Source organism: Vidua chalybeata, chromosome 28 (genome assembly GCF_026979565.1).
Source record: "Vidua chalybeata isolate OUT-0048 chromosome 28, bVidCha1 merged haplotype, whole genome shotgun sequence".
NCBI classification, from domain to species: Eukaryota; Metazoa; Chordata; class Aves; order Passeriformes; family Viduidae; genus Vidua; species Vidua chalybeata.
Window position 1 is genome coordinate 3,924,974 of NC_071557.1, and position 18,571 is coordinate 3,943,544.

Here is an 18,571-nt window from a genome sequence, read left to right on the forward strand (position 1 = left end):
GTGGAGCAGTGATTTTCCCTGAGGGGCCCGCGCAGGATCCGCGCTGCGGGGGGGGTCAGGCTCGGGTTTGGGGTGAGAACGGCCGGGTTTGGGCCGGGGCGCAGCGCGGCCTTTCACGGGCGCTGCCCCTTTAAGACCAGCCGTGACAACGTCACGGCGCACGACGTTCCCCTAAGGGAGCGGAAGCCGCTTCGCAGACGGGCGGAAGTAGGGGGCTGTGAGTTCCATGCCCGGATGTTGAGACGGCTTCTGATTGGCTGCCGGGAGCGAGGCCTCGGCCGGTGGGGAAGAACCCGGAAGTGCTGAGGGGGAACGGCAGCTGCCGGCGCCAGGTCAGGGCCGGGCCGGGGCTGGGGCGGCCCCTGCGGGATGGGGGGTCCCGGCCTCTGCTGGGGGGTCCCGCTGGGCTCCAGGGGCGGCTTGAGGCGCCAAGGCCGCGGTGCTGGGGCGTCCCGAGCTCCCCCGAGGAGGGCTCCGGTTGGGGGGGTCTGGTATGGCGGCGCGGGCAGGGGGGTCTGGAATCTTCCCTTGAAGAGGAGGGGACCCGCCCCGGAGTGTTCCGGCGGTGGGATATTCACTTCAGGAAGGAGGATCCCATCGCGGAGGGGGTCTGGCTGTGGGAACCTTCCCTTTAAGTTCCTATCCTAAATGCTAAATTAGTTTCTAACCGAAATTAATTTCTAAGCGCCATGTCTGACGGGAAGGGGGATCTGCTGGGAGATGTTTCCCCTCAGGACAGGGGGATTGGTTTTGGGGCTCCCCTCGCCCCGTTGTGGGGGAGGATCTGGGGGGATCCTGTTGGGTCAGGATGGATCTGGGGGGATCCTGGAGCTCTGTGATTCCCTGATTTCTGTGATTCCTTGAGTCCCTGTTTTCATGATTCCCTGATCCAGTGATTTCTGTGATTCCCTGATTCCATTATTCCTGATTCCCAGATTAAGTGTTTTAGTGATTCCCTGATTTCCCAATTCCTCGATTCCCTGATTCCCAGATTCCCTGATTTCTGTGATTCCCTGATTCCCACATTCAGTGATTCCCCGATTCCCTGATCCAGTGATTTCTGTGATTCCCTGATTTCTCTGATTCCCAGTTTTAGTGTTTCCGTGATTCCCTGATTCAGTGATTCCCTGATTTTCCTGATTCCCACATTCAGTGTTTCTGTGATTTCCCTGATTCCCACATTCAGTGTTTCTGTGATTCTCTGATTTCCCAATTCAGTGATTCCCTGATTTCTGTGATTCCTTGATGCCGTGATTCCCTCATTTCCCTGATTCCCCGATTTCTTTGATTTCCCTGATTCAGTGATTCCATGATGTCTGTGATTTCCATGATTCAGTGATTCCCGATTCTGTGATTCCCCCATTCCCCAATTTCCTTGATTCCCCGATTCAACAATTCCTTGATTTCCCCAATTCCCTGATTCCCCCAATCCCCGATTCCCCTATTCCCTGATTCAGTGATTCCCTGATTCCCTGATGTCTGTGATTCCCCCATTCCCCAATTTCCCTGATTCCCCAATTCAACGATTTCCTGATTTCCCCCATTCCCTGATTCCCCCAATCCCCGATTCCCTGATTCCCTGATTCAGTGATTCTCTGATTCCCCGATTCCCTGATATCCTGATTTCTGTGATTTCCATGATTCAGTGATTCCCAATTCTGTGATTCCCCCATTCCGTTATTTTCCCAATTCAGTGTTTCAGTGATTCCCCCATTCCCCGATTTCCCTGATTCCCTGATTCGGTGATTTTCTGATTCCCCCATTCCTTGATTCCGTGCTTTCCCTGATTCAGTGATTCCATGGTTCCCTGATTTCCCTGATTCCCCGATTCCCTAATTTCTCTGATTCCCTGATTCAGTGATTCCATGGTTCCCTGATTTCCCTGATTCCCCGATTCCCTAATTTCTCTGATTCCCTGATTCAGTGATTCCCTGATTTCACCATTCCCCAATTCAGTGAGTCACTGATTCCCTGATTTCCCCAATTCTCTGATTCCCCCATTCCCTGATTCAGTGATTCCCCCGATTGAGTGATTCCCCCAATTCCCCCATTACCCAATTCCCTGATTCCCCCATTCCCTGATTCAGTGATTCCCCCGATTGAGTGATTCCCCCAATTCCCCCATTACCCAATTCCCCGATTCCCCCATTCCCTGATTGAGTGATTCCCCCAATTCCCCCATTACCCAATTCCCTGATTCTCCCATTCCCTGATTCAGTGATTCCCCGATTCCCCAATTCCCTGATTCCCCCATTCCCCAATTCCCCCATTCCCCGATTCCCTGATTCCCCCATTCCCCGATTCCCCAATTCCCCGTTTCCTCTCCCAGCCAGTTCTGATTCCCCCTCTCCATCTCTCCGTCCCTCGCAGCGTCCAGCGCACGTGGCCATGCCCGGCGCGGGCAGCGCCGGCCTGGCTCCCGAGCAGCACACGGCCGTGCCCGGCGCGGGCAGCGCCGGCCTGGCTCCCCAGGAGCAGCATGTGGGCACGGCCGTGCCCGGCGCGGGCAGTGCCAGCCTGGCTCCCGAGGAGCGCGTGCGGCGGCTGGTGCGGGCGGGCAGCAGCGTGCAGGTCAGCGAGGACGTGCCCCCGCGGCGCTACTTCCGCTCGGGCGTGGAGATGCTGCGCATGGCCACCGTCTACTGCCAGGAGGGCAACCTGGAGCACGCCTTCATCCTCTACCACAAGTACATCACGTAAGGCAGGGCCTGGGCGGGGGCTGCGCGGCTTGGGGGCGTGGGGGACACCCACAGGTCTGGGTTCGGGCCAGAGACCTGACCCTGAGGGCTTTGGGGTGCTCTGCTCCTCAGGGCTTTGTGATGCTCTGCTCCTCAGGGGTTTGGGGTGCTCTGCTCCTCAGGGCTTTGTGGTGCTCTGCTCCTCAGGGGTTTGGGGTGCTCTGCTCCTCAGGGCTTTGGGTGCTCTGCTCCTGAGGGATTTGGGGTGCTCTGCTCCTCAGGGCTTTGGGGTGCTCTGCTCCTCAGGGCTTTGGGGTGTTCTGCTCCTGAGGGCTTTGGGGTGCTCTGCTCCTCAGGGATTTGGGGTGCTCTGCTCCTGAGGGATTTGGGTGCTCTGCTCCTCAGGGCTTTGGGGTGCCAAACTGGGGTGGGGTTTGGGACTGGCCAGGAGATGTGGGAAGGGTGAGGCACAAAGCCACATCTGGTGGGACTGGCCAGACGTGAAAAAGGTGAGGCACAAAACCACAGGCGTGGCTCAGACTGGCCAGGAGATGTGGGGAAGGTGAGGCACAAAGCCACAGGCGCAGCTCAGACTGGCCAGGACACATGGGGAAGGAGAGGCACAAAGCCACAGGTGGAGCTCACTTGTGAAAGTTCCCAGAACCCATCATCCCAGAAAAGTGTGGCTTGGAGATCATCCAGTTCATCCAGGCAGGGTCACCTGGAGCAGGTGACACAGGGCCACGTCCAGGTGAGCTTGGAATGGCTCCAGACAAGGAGACTCGAGCTGTCCCAGGGCTCTGCCACCCTCCATGGAAAGAATTCCTTCCCCTGTTGAACTTGGTTCAGTTTCCAGGGTATAGTTTCTGTCCCTGCCCCAGTGCAGACTCTGGCAGCATCCTGTGACAGCCCTGTGGGACATGGGCCTTGTGGGAATGAAATTCCCTTGGGATCCAGCTGATCTTGGATCTCTCTGTCGCTCTGGAGACTCCTGCCAGCAGCAGAGAGGTTTGACCAACCTCTGGGTCAAAGTTTGCAGCTGTTCCAGCACCTCAGTCGGCCTCAGCTTTCTTCGGGGCTGCCTGTGGCATCCTAGGGCTGGGCAGGGATTTTTGGATCCAGGGGAAGGATGGAGGCTGGGTTGTGGTGCCTCTGCTAATCCACCTTCAGAGGAAGAACCTTTTTTTCCTCTGAGCCTTTTTTTCCTTTTTTACCTCCGAGCCTTTTTTCCTTTTTTCCCCTGGGCCTTTTTTCCTCTGAGCCATTTTCCTTTTTTTTTCCCCTGAGCCTTTTTTCCTTTTTTCCCCTCTGACCCTGTTTTCCTCTGACCCCATTTTACTCCAAGGTTACTACACCTTCCACAGCAGGGATTTCCTTCTTTGGGACTATTTGAGGATCCATTTCTTTCTTTTACACCTTTTAATTTCATTCATTCTTACACCTCAGCAACATCTGTGGGTGTTTAAAAGGATAAAAACTCCGATCCCAGGGGTGCAGTGTCCTGTTCCTGTGGGGTTTTCCCTCTCAGTCTGTCCCTCCTGCTTTGCTCGGTGCCCCTGCTGCCATCTGTGCTGTGCCCACTTGCCCCAAAGAGCATTGGCACCTCCGTGGGCATTTTCCCTGCCTGCCCCTGTGTGCGGGGCTGCTGCCCCTCAAACCCAACACATTTTTCTCTGATTAGCTTTGCTCCCCGCCTCGCACTTCCTGAGCTTTTATGGGCATGGTGGCGAGGCCCGGGAGGCTGCTCGGGGAGCTGGGAAGTGTAAAACCTTTGGGAAGGGTTCCCAAAAAAAGCTTTGGGAAGGGTTCCAGGCCCCTCGGGCAGCTGGGGCCAGAGGAGAAACGTTTTAACTAAACAAACGAGCTGCGGGCTGGGTCACTGCGGCAGCCAGAGGTGTTGGCTCGTGTCCCCAGCTGCTTTCAGATGATTCTCCTGGCATTTCCAGCCTCCCTGGAAACCTTTTCCACAAGGGTGAACCTTGCCCTGGTGGGATTTCTGCACTGGGAGCTGGATGCCACTGTCATTTCTTCCAGCGAGGATGAGGAGCTGGAGCTCCAGCAGTAGCTTTGGTGTTTTCTAGAAGTTTCTAAATGATGCAGAGAGCAGGAGGAGGCTCTGGAGCCTCGTGGATTTGCTCTGCTCCCCTTTTCCTGGGAATGGAGGAGCTGGGGGGGTTGAGCCTGGAGAAGAAAAGTTTCTGGGGAGAGATGAGGGTCCCTTCTACTGCCTAAAAGTTATAAAAATGAGAAATTTTTACACAGGCAGAGAGTGTCAGGCCAAGGCAGGGGGATGGTTTTAACCTGACACAGGGCAGGGATGGATGGAATATTGGGACGGAATTCTTCCCTGTCAGGATTGGGAGGGGCTGGGAGAGCAGCTGGGGCTGCCCCTGGATCCCTGGAATGCCCAAGGCCAGGCTGGAGCAGCCTGGGGCAGTGAAAAGTGTCCCTAGCATGGCTGGGGTGGCACTGGATGGGCTTTGAGGTCCCATCCCATCCCAGCCATTCCATGATTCCATAACTATCCCCAGGATTTTTGTTGTGTCACCTTGCAAGTCTTTCCTTGCCTGTGGTCCTGAGCAGCTTCTCCTGCCTTCATCCAAAAGGGTGTTTGAATCACCAGCAGGAGCACTGGGTTAGTGTGGTAAAGCCAAATGAGAAGGAAAAAAAGGAATAAGGCACAACTTTGAGCCAAGTAAGAAGGAAAAAAGAAACAAAACACAACTTTGAGCCAAGTTAGAAGAAAAAAAAATTAATAAGACACAACTTTGAGCCAAGTAAGAAGGAAAAAAAGAAATAAGGCAAAACCTGGAGCCAAGTAAGAAGGAAAAAAAGGAATCAGGCACAACTTTGAGCCAAGTTAGAAGGAAAAAAGGAATAAGACACAACTTTTCTGTAATGTTGGGGCTCCTCAGTTTGCTTGGGTCAGCTCCAGGGACTCATGGGGGTGTCAAAAGGGCCTTGAGAGCCACCGGCTTGGCCTGGGCACCAGAGCTGGCCTTAAAAATAGTCCTGGCTCTGGCTGCTCCACAGCTGCTGCTCGCTGGGCTCGAGAGGTTTGCAGCAGCCAGAACTGCTGGCTGTGGGAGGTTCTGGTGTGGCCAGGCCCCAGCAGGGCTGGCTGTGGGATCCAGGAGCTGTTCCAGCCCTTCCTCTGCCCCGGGCTTTTCCTCCTCTCCTCCTCCTGCCCACATCTTTCCCCGACTTGTGGAAACCCAGCTGTCCCTGCTGGTTTTTCCATCCTGCCCAGGCCAGCATCTGCTCTTAATCCTGCATAATTAATCCCTTCCATTTGGATCCAGGAGCTGCCGGCAGCGCTTGGGGCCGTGCCGTATCTCCTCGGCACGGTGACCTACTTCACAGCCCCAGCTGGGATGGGGGGACCTGGCTGTGATTTGGGGTTCTGGGGGGCAGCCAGGGCCTCTGCAGGGCTCCAGGCTGTGCCCTGCCCCTGCTGATCCCACGTCCTCTCCAGGGGCATCCAGGGGGGCACAGAGCCCTGGAGGGCTGGGAGCAGCTGCGCGCAGAGTGTTGGCAGAGCTCCTGAGCCCTTCCTGCTTGGCTTTGCTTGCTTGGTTTGTGCTGCTCTCTGTGGCACTGTCTTTTTCCTTTTTTCCATTTTTCCTTTTTTCCATTTTTCCTTTTTTTCCTTTTGCCTTTTTTTTCCTTTTTTTTCCCTTTTCCCTTTCTTTTTCCCCCTTTTCCCTCTTTTTCCCTTTCTCCCTTTTTCCCTTCCTTTTCCCTTTTTCCCTTTTCCATTTTTTTCCTTTTTTCCCCTCTTCTCTTTTTTCCCTTTTCCCCTTTTTTTCCCTTTTCCCCTTTTTTTCCCTTTTTCCCTTTTTTCCCTTTTTCCCTTTTTTCCCCTTTTCCCTTTTTTTCCCATTTTATTCCCTTTTTCTCTTTTATTTCCTTTCTCCCTTTTTCCTTTTTTCCCCTTTTTTCCTCATTTTTCCATTCTCACTTTTGTCCCCTTTTCCCTTTTTTCCCCTTTCTCCCTTTTTTTCCGCTTTTCCCTTTCTTTTTCCCTTTTCCCTTTTTCCCCCTTTTCCTTTCTTTTTCCCCCTTTTCCTTTCTTTTTCCCCCTTTTCCTTTCTTTTTCCCCCTTTTCCTTTCTTTTTCCCCCTTTTCCTTTCTTTTTCCCCCTTTTCCTTTCTTTTTCCCCCTTTTCCTTTCTTTTTCCCCCTTTTCCTTTCTTTTTCCCCCTTTTCCTTTCTTTTTCCCCTTTTCCTTTCTTTTTTCCCCTTTTCCTTTCTTTTTCCCCCTTTTCCTTTCTTTTTCCCCCTTTTCCCTTTTTTCCCCTTTTCCCTTTTTCCCCTTCTTCCCTTTGTTCCCCCTTTCTCCCTTTTTTTTCCCCTTTCTCCCTTTTTTTTCCCCTTTCTCCCTTTTTTCCCCTTTTTCCCTTTTCCCTTTTTTTTTTTTCCCTGCCTAAGCTCAGCCTAAGCACTCTGTCACCGCTGGGGACTTGGTCACAGATTAACTCAAGATGTCTCAAGCCTGGGGAGCCTCAGGGAGCTGATCCAAAGTGAACTGCCCCTTGTTTGGGGCATTTTCTCCTTGTTTTTGTGCTTGTAGAGGGATCCCATTGTGGCCTTACAGGAGGCTTCTAAAAAAAAGGGATTTTTTTTACCTGAGCAGTGACAGGACACGGGGGAAGAGCAGAGCTTTGGATTGGATGTTAGAATGGAATTCTTGCCTGGGAGAAGAACAGGGAGCCCCTGGATCCCTGGAAGTGTCCCTGGACACTGGGACTGAGCTCAGTCCTGCCAGCATAGAATTCTCCCTCCTGCCTGGAACAGCTGGGCTGCAGAGCCCAGAGCTGGTGGGAACTTGCTTTTTGCTCGCCTGCAAGCTCTCCCTGACTGAGGTGTGAGTTGATTTCCCCTCCTGCACAAAGTCCCTGTCCTCAGGGAGGACGGGGAGCCCTGAGTCAGCTCGGGTGGAATCCCAGGATGCTCCCATCCCATAATACTTTGTCTATTTGAGCCAGGTCTCATAAGCTCTCCGAGACAAACATCACACCCTTGATAGCTCAGCTACCTCAGGTGGCATAAAAGTAGCAGGATGGCTCCTGTGACAGTGTTGGAAACAAAAAGTTTTAATAAAAGGCAAAATAAAAAAGCTCTTTATAGAGAAAATCTGAGCGAGGGCAAGAGGTTCTTGCTCCTGCTAAAACACTTCACAAAAGCGATTTTCTTCTTTTGTTCTCTTTTCTAGTGAATTGCTTAGGTGGGACTTTTTGGCTCCTGTCCAGTTGGGTATCCTTAAGTTTGAGGTGAAGTCCCCAAGGTCCTATGAGGTGTCTTTTAACCAGATTGAGGAGAGAAACTTCTGGGCTTTTGTCCTTTTTAAGGAGACACAGGGGAACTTGTTTACTCAACAGGGGGCACATTCCTGCACTCCCAGGTGTGGGCAGCTGCCCCAGCACCTGCCTGAGTCACTGCAGTGCCCTTGGTGCTTCAGAGCAGATTATCCATGGTTCTCTTCCAAAGAAATGTGTTTGTCCCTGAGGGTCACCTCCAGAGGCCAGGTGCGAGGAGATCCCGTGTGGGCTCTCCCGTGGGATTGGGGGAGATCTGAGCGCTGTGCACAGCTCCAGGGGCTCTGGTGGGCTGGAGGCTTCCTGCAGACAGACAGAGGGAGCACGGGGGGTCCCCCAGAACCCCACTGCGTGCCCTGAAGCGCGGCTCCTGTCCCGTTTTCCAGGCTCTTCATCGAGAAGCTGCCGCAGCACCGTGATTACAAAAGCGCCGTCATCCCCGAGAAGAGGGAGACGGTCAAAGTAAGTGGGGACAGCAGCAGGTCTGGAGTGGGAACGTGCTTGGGGTCCTCAGCCTGGGCCTTCCCCGGCTCTGGGATGAGGGATCCACACAAATGCTGAGAAGCCTTGGCTTGGACAAGCAGTTCTGAGCCCTTGGGAGTTCAGGTCTGGGCCCCTCACTCCAAGGGGCTGGAGCGTGTCCAGAGATGGGAACAGAGCTGGGGAAGGGTTTGGAGCCCCGGGAGCAGCTGAGGGAGGTGGGAAGGGGGCTCAGAGGGAGAAAAGGCGGGTCAGGGGGGCCCTTCTGGCTCCTCACAACTCCTGCTCAGGCTCTGCATTCAGGGAACAGGGACAGGATAAGGGGAAACGACCTCACATCGCACCAGGGGAGGCATAAGTTGGGTATTGGGAAAATTTCTTCCCCAAAAGCTTTGTCCAGTCCTGGCACTGGCTTCCACCACCCCTGGAAGTGTTCCAAAACACCTGGGGTCATGGATTAGGGGTGAACAGCTGGAGGAATGCTTGGACTCGATGATCTTGGAGTTACTTCCCCACCTAAACAACTCCAGGATTCTCAGAGTTACAGTTTGGGGGGTTCTCACCCCGTTGCCCTTGCACTGGACTGGCTGTGGTGTCCACTTTACCTCCTGGGCTGTCCTTTCTTCCCTGTTCACCTCCCTGCTTTTCAAAGACCATGAGTGGCGCCTGTGATTTTCCTTTTCTCCAAGGCAGTCCTTGGAGATTCCTGGCAACCTCGAGAAGCTGCAGCTCCCCTGCTCAGCACCGACCAGAAGAGGAGAGCACGGCACCACCCGAGCTCTTGCTCAGTGATTTTAGTGGTGGTTTTTGGGCTCTTCAGCTGCTCAGGTTTCGTTTGCCTTGCCTTGGGGCTGCTGATGCTGTGTTTCCTCCCCCAGAAACTGAAGGAAGTAGCCTTTCCCCGAGCCGAAGAGCTCAAGGAGGAGCTGCTAAAGAGGTACGCCAAGGACTATGCTAAGTACAAGGAGCAGGAGGTGAGTGCCAGAGACTGCAGGCTGAGCTCCCCAGGAGCCCCCCAGCCTCACAGGCTTCAGAAGCTCCAGGGTGCTCGGGAATGTCCGCTCTGGGTGGCCCCAACCTTTTGCAGGCTTGTCCCCTGCTGTCCCTGCGGGTGGCTCTGTCAGAGGTGGCCCTGGCTCTGCTCCCCGTGCATCCCCAGCTGGCCTGAGCTGGGGCTGTGTGCTTACTTTGTTCTCTCTGCCCCACGAAAGGAAAGCGCCACATGATGAAAAATTAGAAGCAGAAATTAAATTTAAAAAGGGGGAGGGTGTCGGGGTTGTGATTCCACCACAACCCCAGGATCTGTGTGGGCAAAGCAGTCACCTCTGCAGTCAGTTTTGCCCTGGATTTCAGAGACAGGATAGAGGGAAATCAACCTGGGATTGTAATTCCATGGAAGAGGGAGGGTAAAGCAGTGGTTTTCCTGCCCTGGGTGCAGCTGGCTCTGGATCTGTGCCCTGCAAGCTGAAGTTTCCTTGCAGGAAATGCTGTTTGCTGGTGACCTTTGGGAATCACCTGGGAATGGCTGGGGGTCTGCCCCGGGCCCATGTCCCCCTCTCTGCTGCCATCCCTGGGCGTGTTCCTCCTTGCAGCAGGAGGAGGAAGAGTAATTTGCACACCCTCTGGCTTTGCAGCAGCAGCTGGAGGAGGAGAAGACTCGGGTAGCCCTGATGAAGCAGCAGCAGGCAGAGCAGGAGCAGTTCCACGCCTTCGAGGAGATGATCCGGCAGCAGGAGCTGGAGAAGGAGCGCCTGAGGATAGTGCAGGAGTTTGGGAAGCCAGAGCCAGAGGCTGTGGATGGTCCCCTCATCCCTGGCGTGGAAAAGCCCCCAACAGATTTAATCCCAAAGGTTCCAGTCTCTCCAGTTCACCCAGCAAGTCCATCAGCGGGGACTGTGCCCTCCAAACCTCCTGTTGTGGACAGATCTTTGAAGCCCAGTGCTTTGGGGAGCACAGAGAACAGTTAGTACCTCTTGGAGCAGCCCTTCTCCCTGCAGGTGCTGAGCCAAACGCAGCCAGTTTCTCTGGGAAGCTCTTGGAATTTCCTGATCATGGGGGTTTGCTCTCCCAGGTCACTGGGTGCTGTCCTCTCTGCTCTTCAGGGTCTGCCGCCTGTTTGCTTTTCCTTGATCCAGATCCTTGCTGGGGGTTGGGGTTTAGCTCCTGGCTGGGCTGACTGAATCCTCCTCCTGACGAAATCCCACTAAATGTGGTTCCAAAATGCTGATCCAGACATGTCCAGTGGCTGAGTCTTGCCCAGTGACAGGTCCTGCTTAAAATAACATTTCCTGAGGGTGTGTGGTTTCATTTTTAGTAACAAAACGCTCCTTTTGACCCCCTGCCAGAGGATCCTTCCCCTCTCAATCTCCCTTTCCCCGTTCTCAGAGAGGTGGCACCTGTCCTTTACCAAGTGTCACAGTGACACATTTCCCTGAGCCCACCACTGGAAGGTGACTTTACCTTCCCAGGTGGATTTTCTCCATGTGCTCCCTTCAGATCCTGCCCTGAGGGACTTTGTTCTGCAGCATCCCTGGCTCTGCTCACCGTGCTCCCTCCTCCCCACAGGTGCAGGTGTGGATGTCCTTCGGCAGGTCATTGTCCCCAGGGAGCTGTGCCACAAGTTCCTGCAGCTGGCTGACGCCAACACGGTGCGGGGCGTGGAGACCTGTGGGATCCTCTGCGGGAAGCTGGTAAGGAACCGTCCCCCATGGAGACCCCAAAAGTGCCACAGGGACTGCTTGTCACCATGCCACAGCTTTGGAAGTGGCTCAAGGACCCTGATTTTTGTCCTGGATTCTTGAGTGTGGTGTCAGGCTTCCGTGTGAGTGTTAGGGATGGCGTGCCTCTCCCTTTCCTCATTTTTTGGGTTAGGGTTTCCCCACCCTGAGTCCCCATTCAGCTTCTCTCCCACTGGCGACACTCCTGGTGACATTGTTTGTCCTTTGGGTGTCCCAGCTGGTGGCCCTCACTCAGACAAGGCTGACAGGACGCTGTTCCCCCTCCAGACTTTGCGTGCCCAGGTTTTGTTGGCGGCTCCAGCCCATCTGCCCTGAGCCACTCCCAGAAGTTTGCTTTGAAATGAAGTTGTTTGATGTAACAACTCCCTGCAGTCCAGCTGCTTCCAGACACTGGGGATGGTTGAGGGATGAGGCATCATCCCCTTTGGAGTGGAGAGCTGGCTTTGGGGGGTGTCCAGGGCTTCTCTGAGCTCCTGTGGGTGCTCTGTGCAGCAGGGAGAAAGAAACGGGAAGAAAACCCTGCAACTCCTTTGGAAAAAATCCTGCAGCTCCTTTGGAAAAAGTCCTGGAACTCCTTGGAGCTGCACCTGCAGATGCATCCATGTGTAGGGATGTGCCCCTTGTTGATAGAGTGACCAAATTATCCTTTGTCTCCTTAAAAAGGCAAAAAGCCCAGAAGTTTTTCTCCTCAATTTGGTAAAAAGACACCTCATAGGACCTTTGAGACTTCACTTTAAACCTGGGGCTGCCCAATTGGACAGAGGCCAAGAGGTCCTGCCTGGGTAATTCACTAGGAAAAAAAGAGAACAAAATAATCAATCGCTTTTGTGGGGTGTTTTAGCAGGAGCAAAAACCTCTTGCCCTCAGCTCAGTTTTTCTCTGTAAGAACTTTGTTATTTTGTCTTTTATTAAAACTTTTCCTGTTTCCAACACTGCCTCAGAAGCCATCCTACTCCTTTGATGCCGTTTGGGCCAGCTGAGCTACCTCAGGTGTAATAAGAGCTCATAAGGCCTAGCTTGAAGAGAAAACTGTCACCCATGGGCTTGTTCCAAGGCTTGGGCAGGTGCCTCATGCCTGGGGGTTACATCTTCCTGGCGTGGCCCTGCCTTGCAGATGAGGAACGAGTTCACCATCACGCACGTCATCGTCCCCAAGCAGCTGGGGGGCCCCGATTCCTGCACCACGGAGAACGAGGAGGAGCTCTTCGTCATCCAGGACCAGCACGGCCTCGTCACCCTGGGCTGGATCCACGTGAGTCTCCTTCCCCTGGCACTTCCCTGGCCTCCAGCCCCAAGGGGAAGGGCTGCTGGAGGAGAGGGCAGGGAATGGGCAACAGCCTCTGCTTGGGTTTCTCTCCCTGGCACAGCCTCGTTCACTGCTCTGAAACCCAGGCCTGGTTCATGTTTGGGTCCTTTCCTAAAGCATCAAACCCTTGGAAAGGGAAGGAGGAAAGGTTTAGATAGGATACTGGGAAGAAACCCTTCCCTGTGAGGGTGGGGAGCCTGGCACAGGTTTCCAGAGCAGCTGTGGCTGCCCCTGGATCCCTGGGAGTGTCCAAGCAGCCTGGGACAGTGGAAGTGTCACCCCATGGCAGAGGTGACACTGGATGAGCTTTGAGGTCCCTCCCAGCCCAACCCATTCTGGAATTCTCTGGAAGTGGGATCTCAGACACGAAGCTCGTGTTTCCTCCAGCTAAAAGCCAGCTCTGGTGGCTCTGTGGGGACACCCCAAGCTCCTGTCCTAGAGGGACACATCTCCCAGGCCGCGTCCCTGCGCTGTGCCAGCTGTGCCAGCTGCAGGCTCCTCCCCAGCTGCCTGCTGTCCCCATGGAGCCTTTGGCAGTGGGATCCCTGCCAAGCAAAGCTGAGTAATCTCTGGAAAGCAGCAGCTGCCTGAGGGCTTGGGCAGGGAATCGCTGCTGCTCCGGAGTGCCTGCTCCATGCAGGGTGGCTGCTGCAGGGCCACCTCTGCCGTGACAGCCCTGCCACGTTCGGGGACCCTCCAGAATTCCTTGGGCCCTCCTGCTGGTCTTGGCAAGAAAACCCCAGCGAGGGCTAGGAGCAGGAGCAGGAGCTGGGCGGGCTGGTGCCTGTCAGGGGCTGTACAGCCCTCCGTGGTGTCCTTTTGACACACACTCCTCCCGTGGTGTCCTCCTCGGGAGGTGCTGAGCCCCGGGAGCTGCACTCGAGGAAGGGGTGAAGGTGTGAAGTGCCCTGCAAGGATGTTGTTGTGGCTTCAGGGTGTGGTTGGTTTGTTGTTTGTTTTTTTTTTTCCATGGGATGTGGCAGGAATGCAGAGCTCCTTTTGTAGGTAACTCCAAGTGGAAAAGAGGAGCGCACGTTTTAGGACAATCCAAAAAAAAAAGGAGAGAGAGAAAAAATCCCAAGAGGGCTGGAAGGGACACAAGAGCAGGGAGGACAAGGGGGAATGGCTCCCCACTGCCAGAGGCAGGGTTACCTGGGGTGTCAGGAAGGAATTCTCGCACGTGAGGGTGGGGAGGGGCTGGGATGGAATTCCCAGAGCAGCTGGGGCTGCTCCTGGATCCCTGGAAGTGCCCAAAGCCAGGTTGGATGAGGCTTGGAGCAGCCTGGGACAGGATGAGGTGTTCCTGCCATGGCAGGGGTGGCACTGGATGGGCTTTGAGGTCCCTCCAACCCAAAGCATCCCACAATTGCACGACTTGCACCCCAGCTGTGTCCCCTGTGTGTGCTGTGCCCCGGGGGGGTTCTCCCAGCTGTCCCCTGTGCTGTTGCAGACCCACCCCACACAGACAGCCTTCCTGTCCAGCGTGGACCTGCACACCCACTGCTCCTACCAGATGATGCTGCCCGAGTCCATCGCCATCGTGTGCTCTCCCAAGTACCAGGAGTGAGTGAGGGGTCCCGGGAGGGGGTGTGGGGTCCTGGCAATGAGTGTGGGGGTCCCAGGAGTGACACTGGATTCTGGGACTGAGTGTGGGAATCCAGGAGTGACTGTGGAGTCCCAGGACTGACTGTGGGGTCCTGGGACTGAGTGTGGGGTCCCAGGAGTGAATATGGGGTCCCAGGAATGAGTTTGGGGTTCCAGGAGCAGGCATGGGGTCCCAGGAGTGAGTGAGGGGTCCCAGGAGTGACTCTGGACCCTGGGAGTGGGTGTGGGGTTCCAGGAGTGAGTGTGGGGTCCTGGGAGTGGGTGTGGGGTCCCAGGAGTGGGTGTGGAGTGGGATGGGATCTGGGATGTCACAAGATGTCACCCGTGGGACTGGACGGCTCCTGTGAGCTGTTTCCAGGGGCTGTGTCTGGGCACCCCTGACAGGAGGTTCAGGAGAGGGGTGTCCCAGGAACTGGGGTGTCCCAGGAACTGGGGTGTCCCTCAGGCTCCATCTCTGCTCCTGCTGGGGATGAGCAGCCACTGAGTGCCCCGGGGCCTGCAGAGGCTGGAGCTCCAGAGCTGCTGTTCCCCTGCTCCAGGACAGGGTTCTTCAGGCTGACGGAGCATGGCCTGGAGGAGATCTCATCCTGCCGGCAGAAGGGGTTCCACCCACACCCCAAAGACCCCCCTCTGTTCACGGTGAGCTCCTGGGGGCTCTGGGGAGGGGGCTGGGTGTGCTGGACCCTGTGCTTGGGCTCCAGCCACGCTGAGCTGCTGGGCTGACTGGGAGCTGCCCTCCAGCTCCCAGAGGAGGTGCAGGAGCTTCCCAAGGTCCTGCAGGTGTTGGAAGTGTGCTGCAGAGCTGCTGGCTGCAGGAGCAGGGCGAGGCAGCAGCCCAGGGCTGTTCTTTGGGGGAAGGGATTTGTGTCTGGGGCTGCCGTGGTCGCTGTGGGGCACTGGGCAGGGCCAGCAGTTGGGGTGATGCCGGAGCTGGATCCAAGGGCCGTTCTGGGAAAGCACAGGTCATGTCAGGAGGTGGAGGAGACTCACCTGAGCTCTGGGAACATCTGAGCAACCCCTGTCCCCTCTTATCCTCTCTTCCAGACCTGCAGTCACGTGTCAGTAGTGGAGAGAGACGTGGTGCTGCTGGATCTCCGATAAGCCTCTCGCCTCGTCCCCTTGCAGGAGCCCCCCCACCTTCCTCTAGGCCTCGGGAATGTGTTTTCTCCTCCTGTAGCAGATGATTTCGACCACGTAGTGACCCCTCCCTGCCTCCCCCGTGGTGGAATCGGCTCCCTGCCCTCCATGGGAGCCCCTGGAGCCTCGGTGCCTGCCGTGGGGCTGCAGGCGTGGGGAGAAGCTCAGAGACAGAAGCCAACACTACAGCAGTTGTTTAACTCTAATCCACGGCCTCCTGGGGAGGCTCCCCGTGACTTGCTGCAACCCTGAGCTGTGGGAACCTCCTCAAGTGCTTTTGGGACTTGCCCACTTTAACCCATGCCTTGTTTTGTCCCTTGTTCCGGTCTCAGCACAGCTTCCAGGAGCAGATAAATCTTTCCTATGCTTTAAACCCAAGCCTTGCTGGTCCTTCTGAGCCCCACACAAGCTCAGTGCTGCCTGTTGGTACTGGTGTGTCTGCCTGGGGAGGGAAGAGGGCCCACACTGCTTTGGGATCCTTCTGCCAGCATTTCAGGGCTGCACATCCCTGGATGTGGCCCTGCTTTGCATCCCAGCAGTGTTTAGGGGTGTCTGGGCACTTCATCCCTTTTCCTGGGTGGGGCATCGCCTGGTGTTTCTGTGGAGGAGCTCGGTCTGGCTGCCATCACCACTCCAGGTTGGAATTCCAGCAGCTTTGACCACTTTCATCCCACTCCAGGATGGGATTCGAGCAGCTTTGACCACTCCCATCCCAATCCAAGACGGGATTTCCAGCAGCTTTGAGCACCCCAATCCCACTCCAGGATGGGATTCCACAGCTTTGAGCACCCCAATCCCACTCCAGGATGGGATTCCACAGCTTTGAGCACCCCAATCCCACTCCAGGATGGGATTCCACAGCTTTGAGCACCCCAATCCCACTCCAGGATGGGATTCCACAGCTTTGGCCACCCCTGTCTCACTCTGCAATGGAATTCCCACAGCTTTGAGCACCCCAATCCCACTCCAGGATGGGATTCCACAGCTTTGAGCACCCCAATCCCACTCCAGGATGGGATTCCACAGCTTTGAGCACCCCAATCCCACTCCAAGATGGGATTCCACAGCTTTGAGCACCCCAATCCCACTCCAAGATGGAATTCCAGAGCTTTGAGCACTTCCCTGCTCCCAGCTCCCGGTGCCTGCTGGCCTGTGCACACCCCAGAGCAGCAGCAAGCCTGGCCCAGGAAGCCCGGCCTTGCCAAAGCCGAGCTCAGCCGCTGTGCAGGACCCTCCTGGAGGTGCTTTAGTCGGGTGCCAAGCCCAGAGTTTCCTTCGGGGGGAGGGAAGCAGCAGCATTCCAAGGTGGGAGGCAGCTGTGCCAGGCGTGCTCCTCATCCCCGCAGGCTGGGATGGTCGGCACATGGGGCAGGGGAGGGGAAGGGGCTGGAGCCGCCTTCCCAGCCGGCGTGCGAACATCCCCGGCACGCCCGGGGCTCTGTCTGGCGCACATGGATGGCATTATCCGCGCTGGATTTTCCTCCCGTGCCGCTCTTTTCTCGTTTTCCCGGAGCTCCCATGTGGGCTGGGGTCTGGCTCGGTGGGATCCGTTCCTTTCTTGCGTGACAAGTGCAGCTTTTCCCCAGTCACTTCTGGGAACAGGCTGGCCCCCGGCGGTGGGAGGGGAGAGAGGGGCCTCGGGGCACCTCTGGGAACTTGTTTTCAGCCCTAATTAATTGAAGCCGTGCTCGGGAGGGGGGTGCAGATTCCGTGGTGCTCATCCCACAGCTCCTCAGCCTGAGGGCTCCCCCGGAGCAGCGTGGGGACACAGAGTGGAAAATCCTGCCTTGCCAAGCAGCAATTCCTTCAGATCTGTGGGGATTTATCCCAGCTCCACATCCCTGCAGCTCTCAGGTGTCAGCTGGCTCCAGGACAGGAGCTGGTGGTACATCACCACTTCTGTGTTGTCCCAGTGACTGACAAACCTTCCCAAGGGAATTTTCCACGTTCCTTGGAGCAGGGAATTCCTCAGGTCACAGCTCAGCTGTCACCTCCCTCCCAGCCCTGCTCCCTGAGTTCCCAGCTCTGCTCCCTGAGCTCCTGTTGCATCCTGGGTTTTGCTCCCAGCCCTGCTCCCTGAGCTCCCAGGCCCGCTCCCAGCTTTTTCATCCCATTTTTTCACCCCAGGTCCCTTGAATCCTCGCTTTGTGTGCCAGTGAATGTCGATATCCAGGCACTGCCGCCGCGTCCCTGCTCTCCAGCTGTGCCAGATGTCACACCTTAAAACCACCCAAACTTGGGCTGGGCTTGGGAGGAGCTGACCGCGAACACAAACCACACTCAGGAGTGATTTATTGGCGGCAACAACGCGGGTCGTGTGTTCTGGGGGGATCCCGCAGGCAGGGAGCGATGCTTATCCCCACCTCAGCAGAGGGAACGCATCCCAATCCCTCTTTTCACGCCTTTGCCCATCCTCAGCAGCATCCCCAGGGGTTCCGGGCGTGAGCATTCCCCCCGGGAATGCCGGGCCGGCACCGGGAGTTCGGAAAGGCGGCGGCCAAGCCGGGCTCGCCCCCTCCTCGTCCCTCGGCTGTGCCGGGGGATGCCTGGCGTTCCTGCGAGCATCCCGGCCCTGCCGGCGGCTGGATCGGCTGCGGGGGCCAAACCTTTCCTTTTTAGGCTGCGCCTGGCTCCCGCTCGGGGCTGACGGGCAGGGATGCTCGGGGATCCCGCAGGGATGATGGGGCAGCCCGGAGCTCCGGAGCTGAGCCGGGCCCGGCGACAGGGATGGGGGCTGCGGCTGCTCCGGGGCGCTGCGGGGTCTGTGCCTTTGGGAATGTGCCCCTGGCTGGCTTGGGATGGGATTCCAGCTGCTACCTCCATCACCCCCTCTTCCCTCCCCCGCTCTGCTGGCTCTGGGGAGAAATTAATTTTTAAGGGTTTCGGGTTTTTTCCCCAACGTGTCATACGCGGCAGCCTCGCCCCTCGGTGATCTCATGTTTGGTGGGGACCCAGCCGGGCCAGGGTGTGAGGTGGCAGCAGGACCCCGGGGCTGGGGCGTGGGGGGACACCAGGGCAGGAGACACATCCAGCCCCTGTGAGATGTTTCACAGGGAAAGGGAACCTGGCAGAGCCAGCCCTGGGGGACCAGGGGCTGTGGATGGACTGGCAGTGCTGGGGACACTGTCCTGCTCTGAGGGGTGACAGCCCAGAGGGGACAGAGCCATCCCTGGGAGACCTGGGGCTGTGCTGGGGGGACACCATGTCCCTGTCCTGCTCTGGAGGTGACAGATGGGACCGAGCCAGCCCTGGGGGACCCGGGGCTGTGGATGGACTGGCAGTGCTGGGGACACTGTCCTGCTCTGAGGGG

At 56.5% G+C, this 18,571-nt stretch overlaps 1 protein-coding gene across 2 annotated transcripts; it reads left to right on the top strand.

Moving 5' to 3' along the window:
• The first annotated feature begins 225 nt into the window (after positions 1-225).
• Positions 226-15,634, top strand: STAMBP (STAM binding protein). Of its 2 annotated transcripts, none has more exons than XM_053966592.1 (10): positions 226-332; positions 2,371-2,696; positions 8,382-8,457; positions 9,354-9,449; positions 10,113-10,437; positions 11,041-11,165; positions 12,328-12,465; positions 13,970-14,082; positions 14,664-14,763; positions 15,169-15,634. In XM_053966592.1, exons 2-10 carry the CDS (start codon positions 2,389-2,391, stop codon positions 15,223-15,225), a joined length of 1,338 nt encoding a protein of 445 aa, XP_053822567.1. In that variant the 5' UTR covers positions 226-332; positions 2,371-2,388; the 3' UTR covers positions 15,226-15,634. The 2 variants fall into 2 exon arrangements, with proteins under 2 accessions (XP_053822567.1, XP_053822566.1); XM_053966591.1 differs by having other exon boundaries at positions 227-332; positions 10,110-10,437.
• Positions 15,635-18,571: the final 2,937 nt, after the last annotated feature.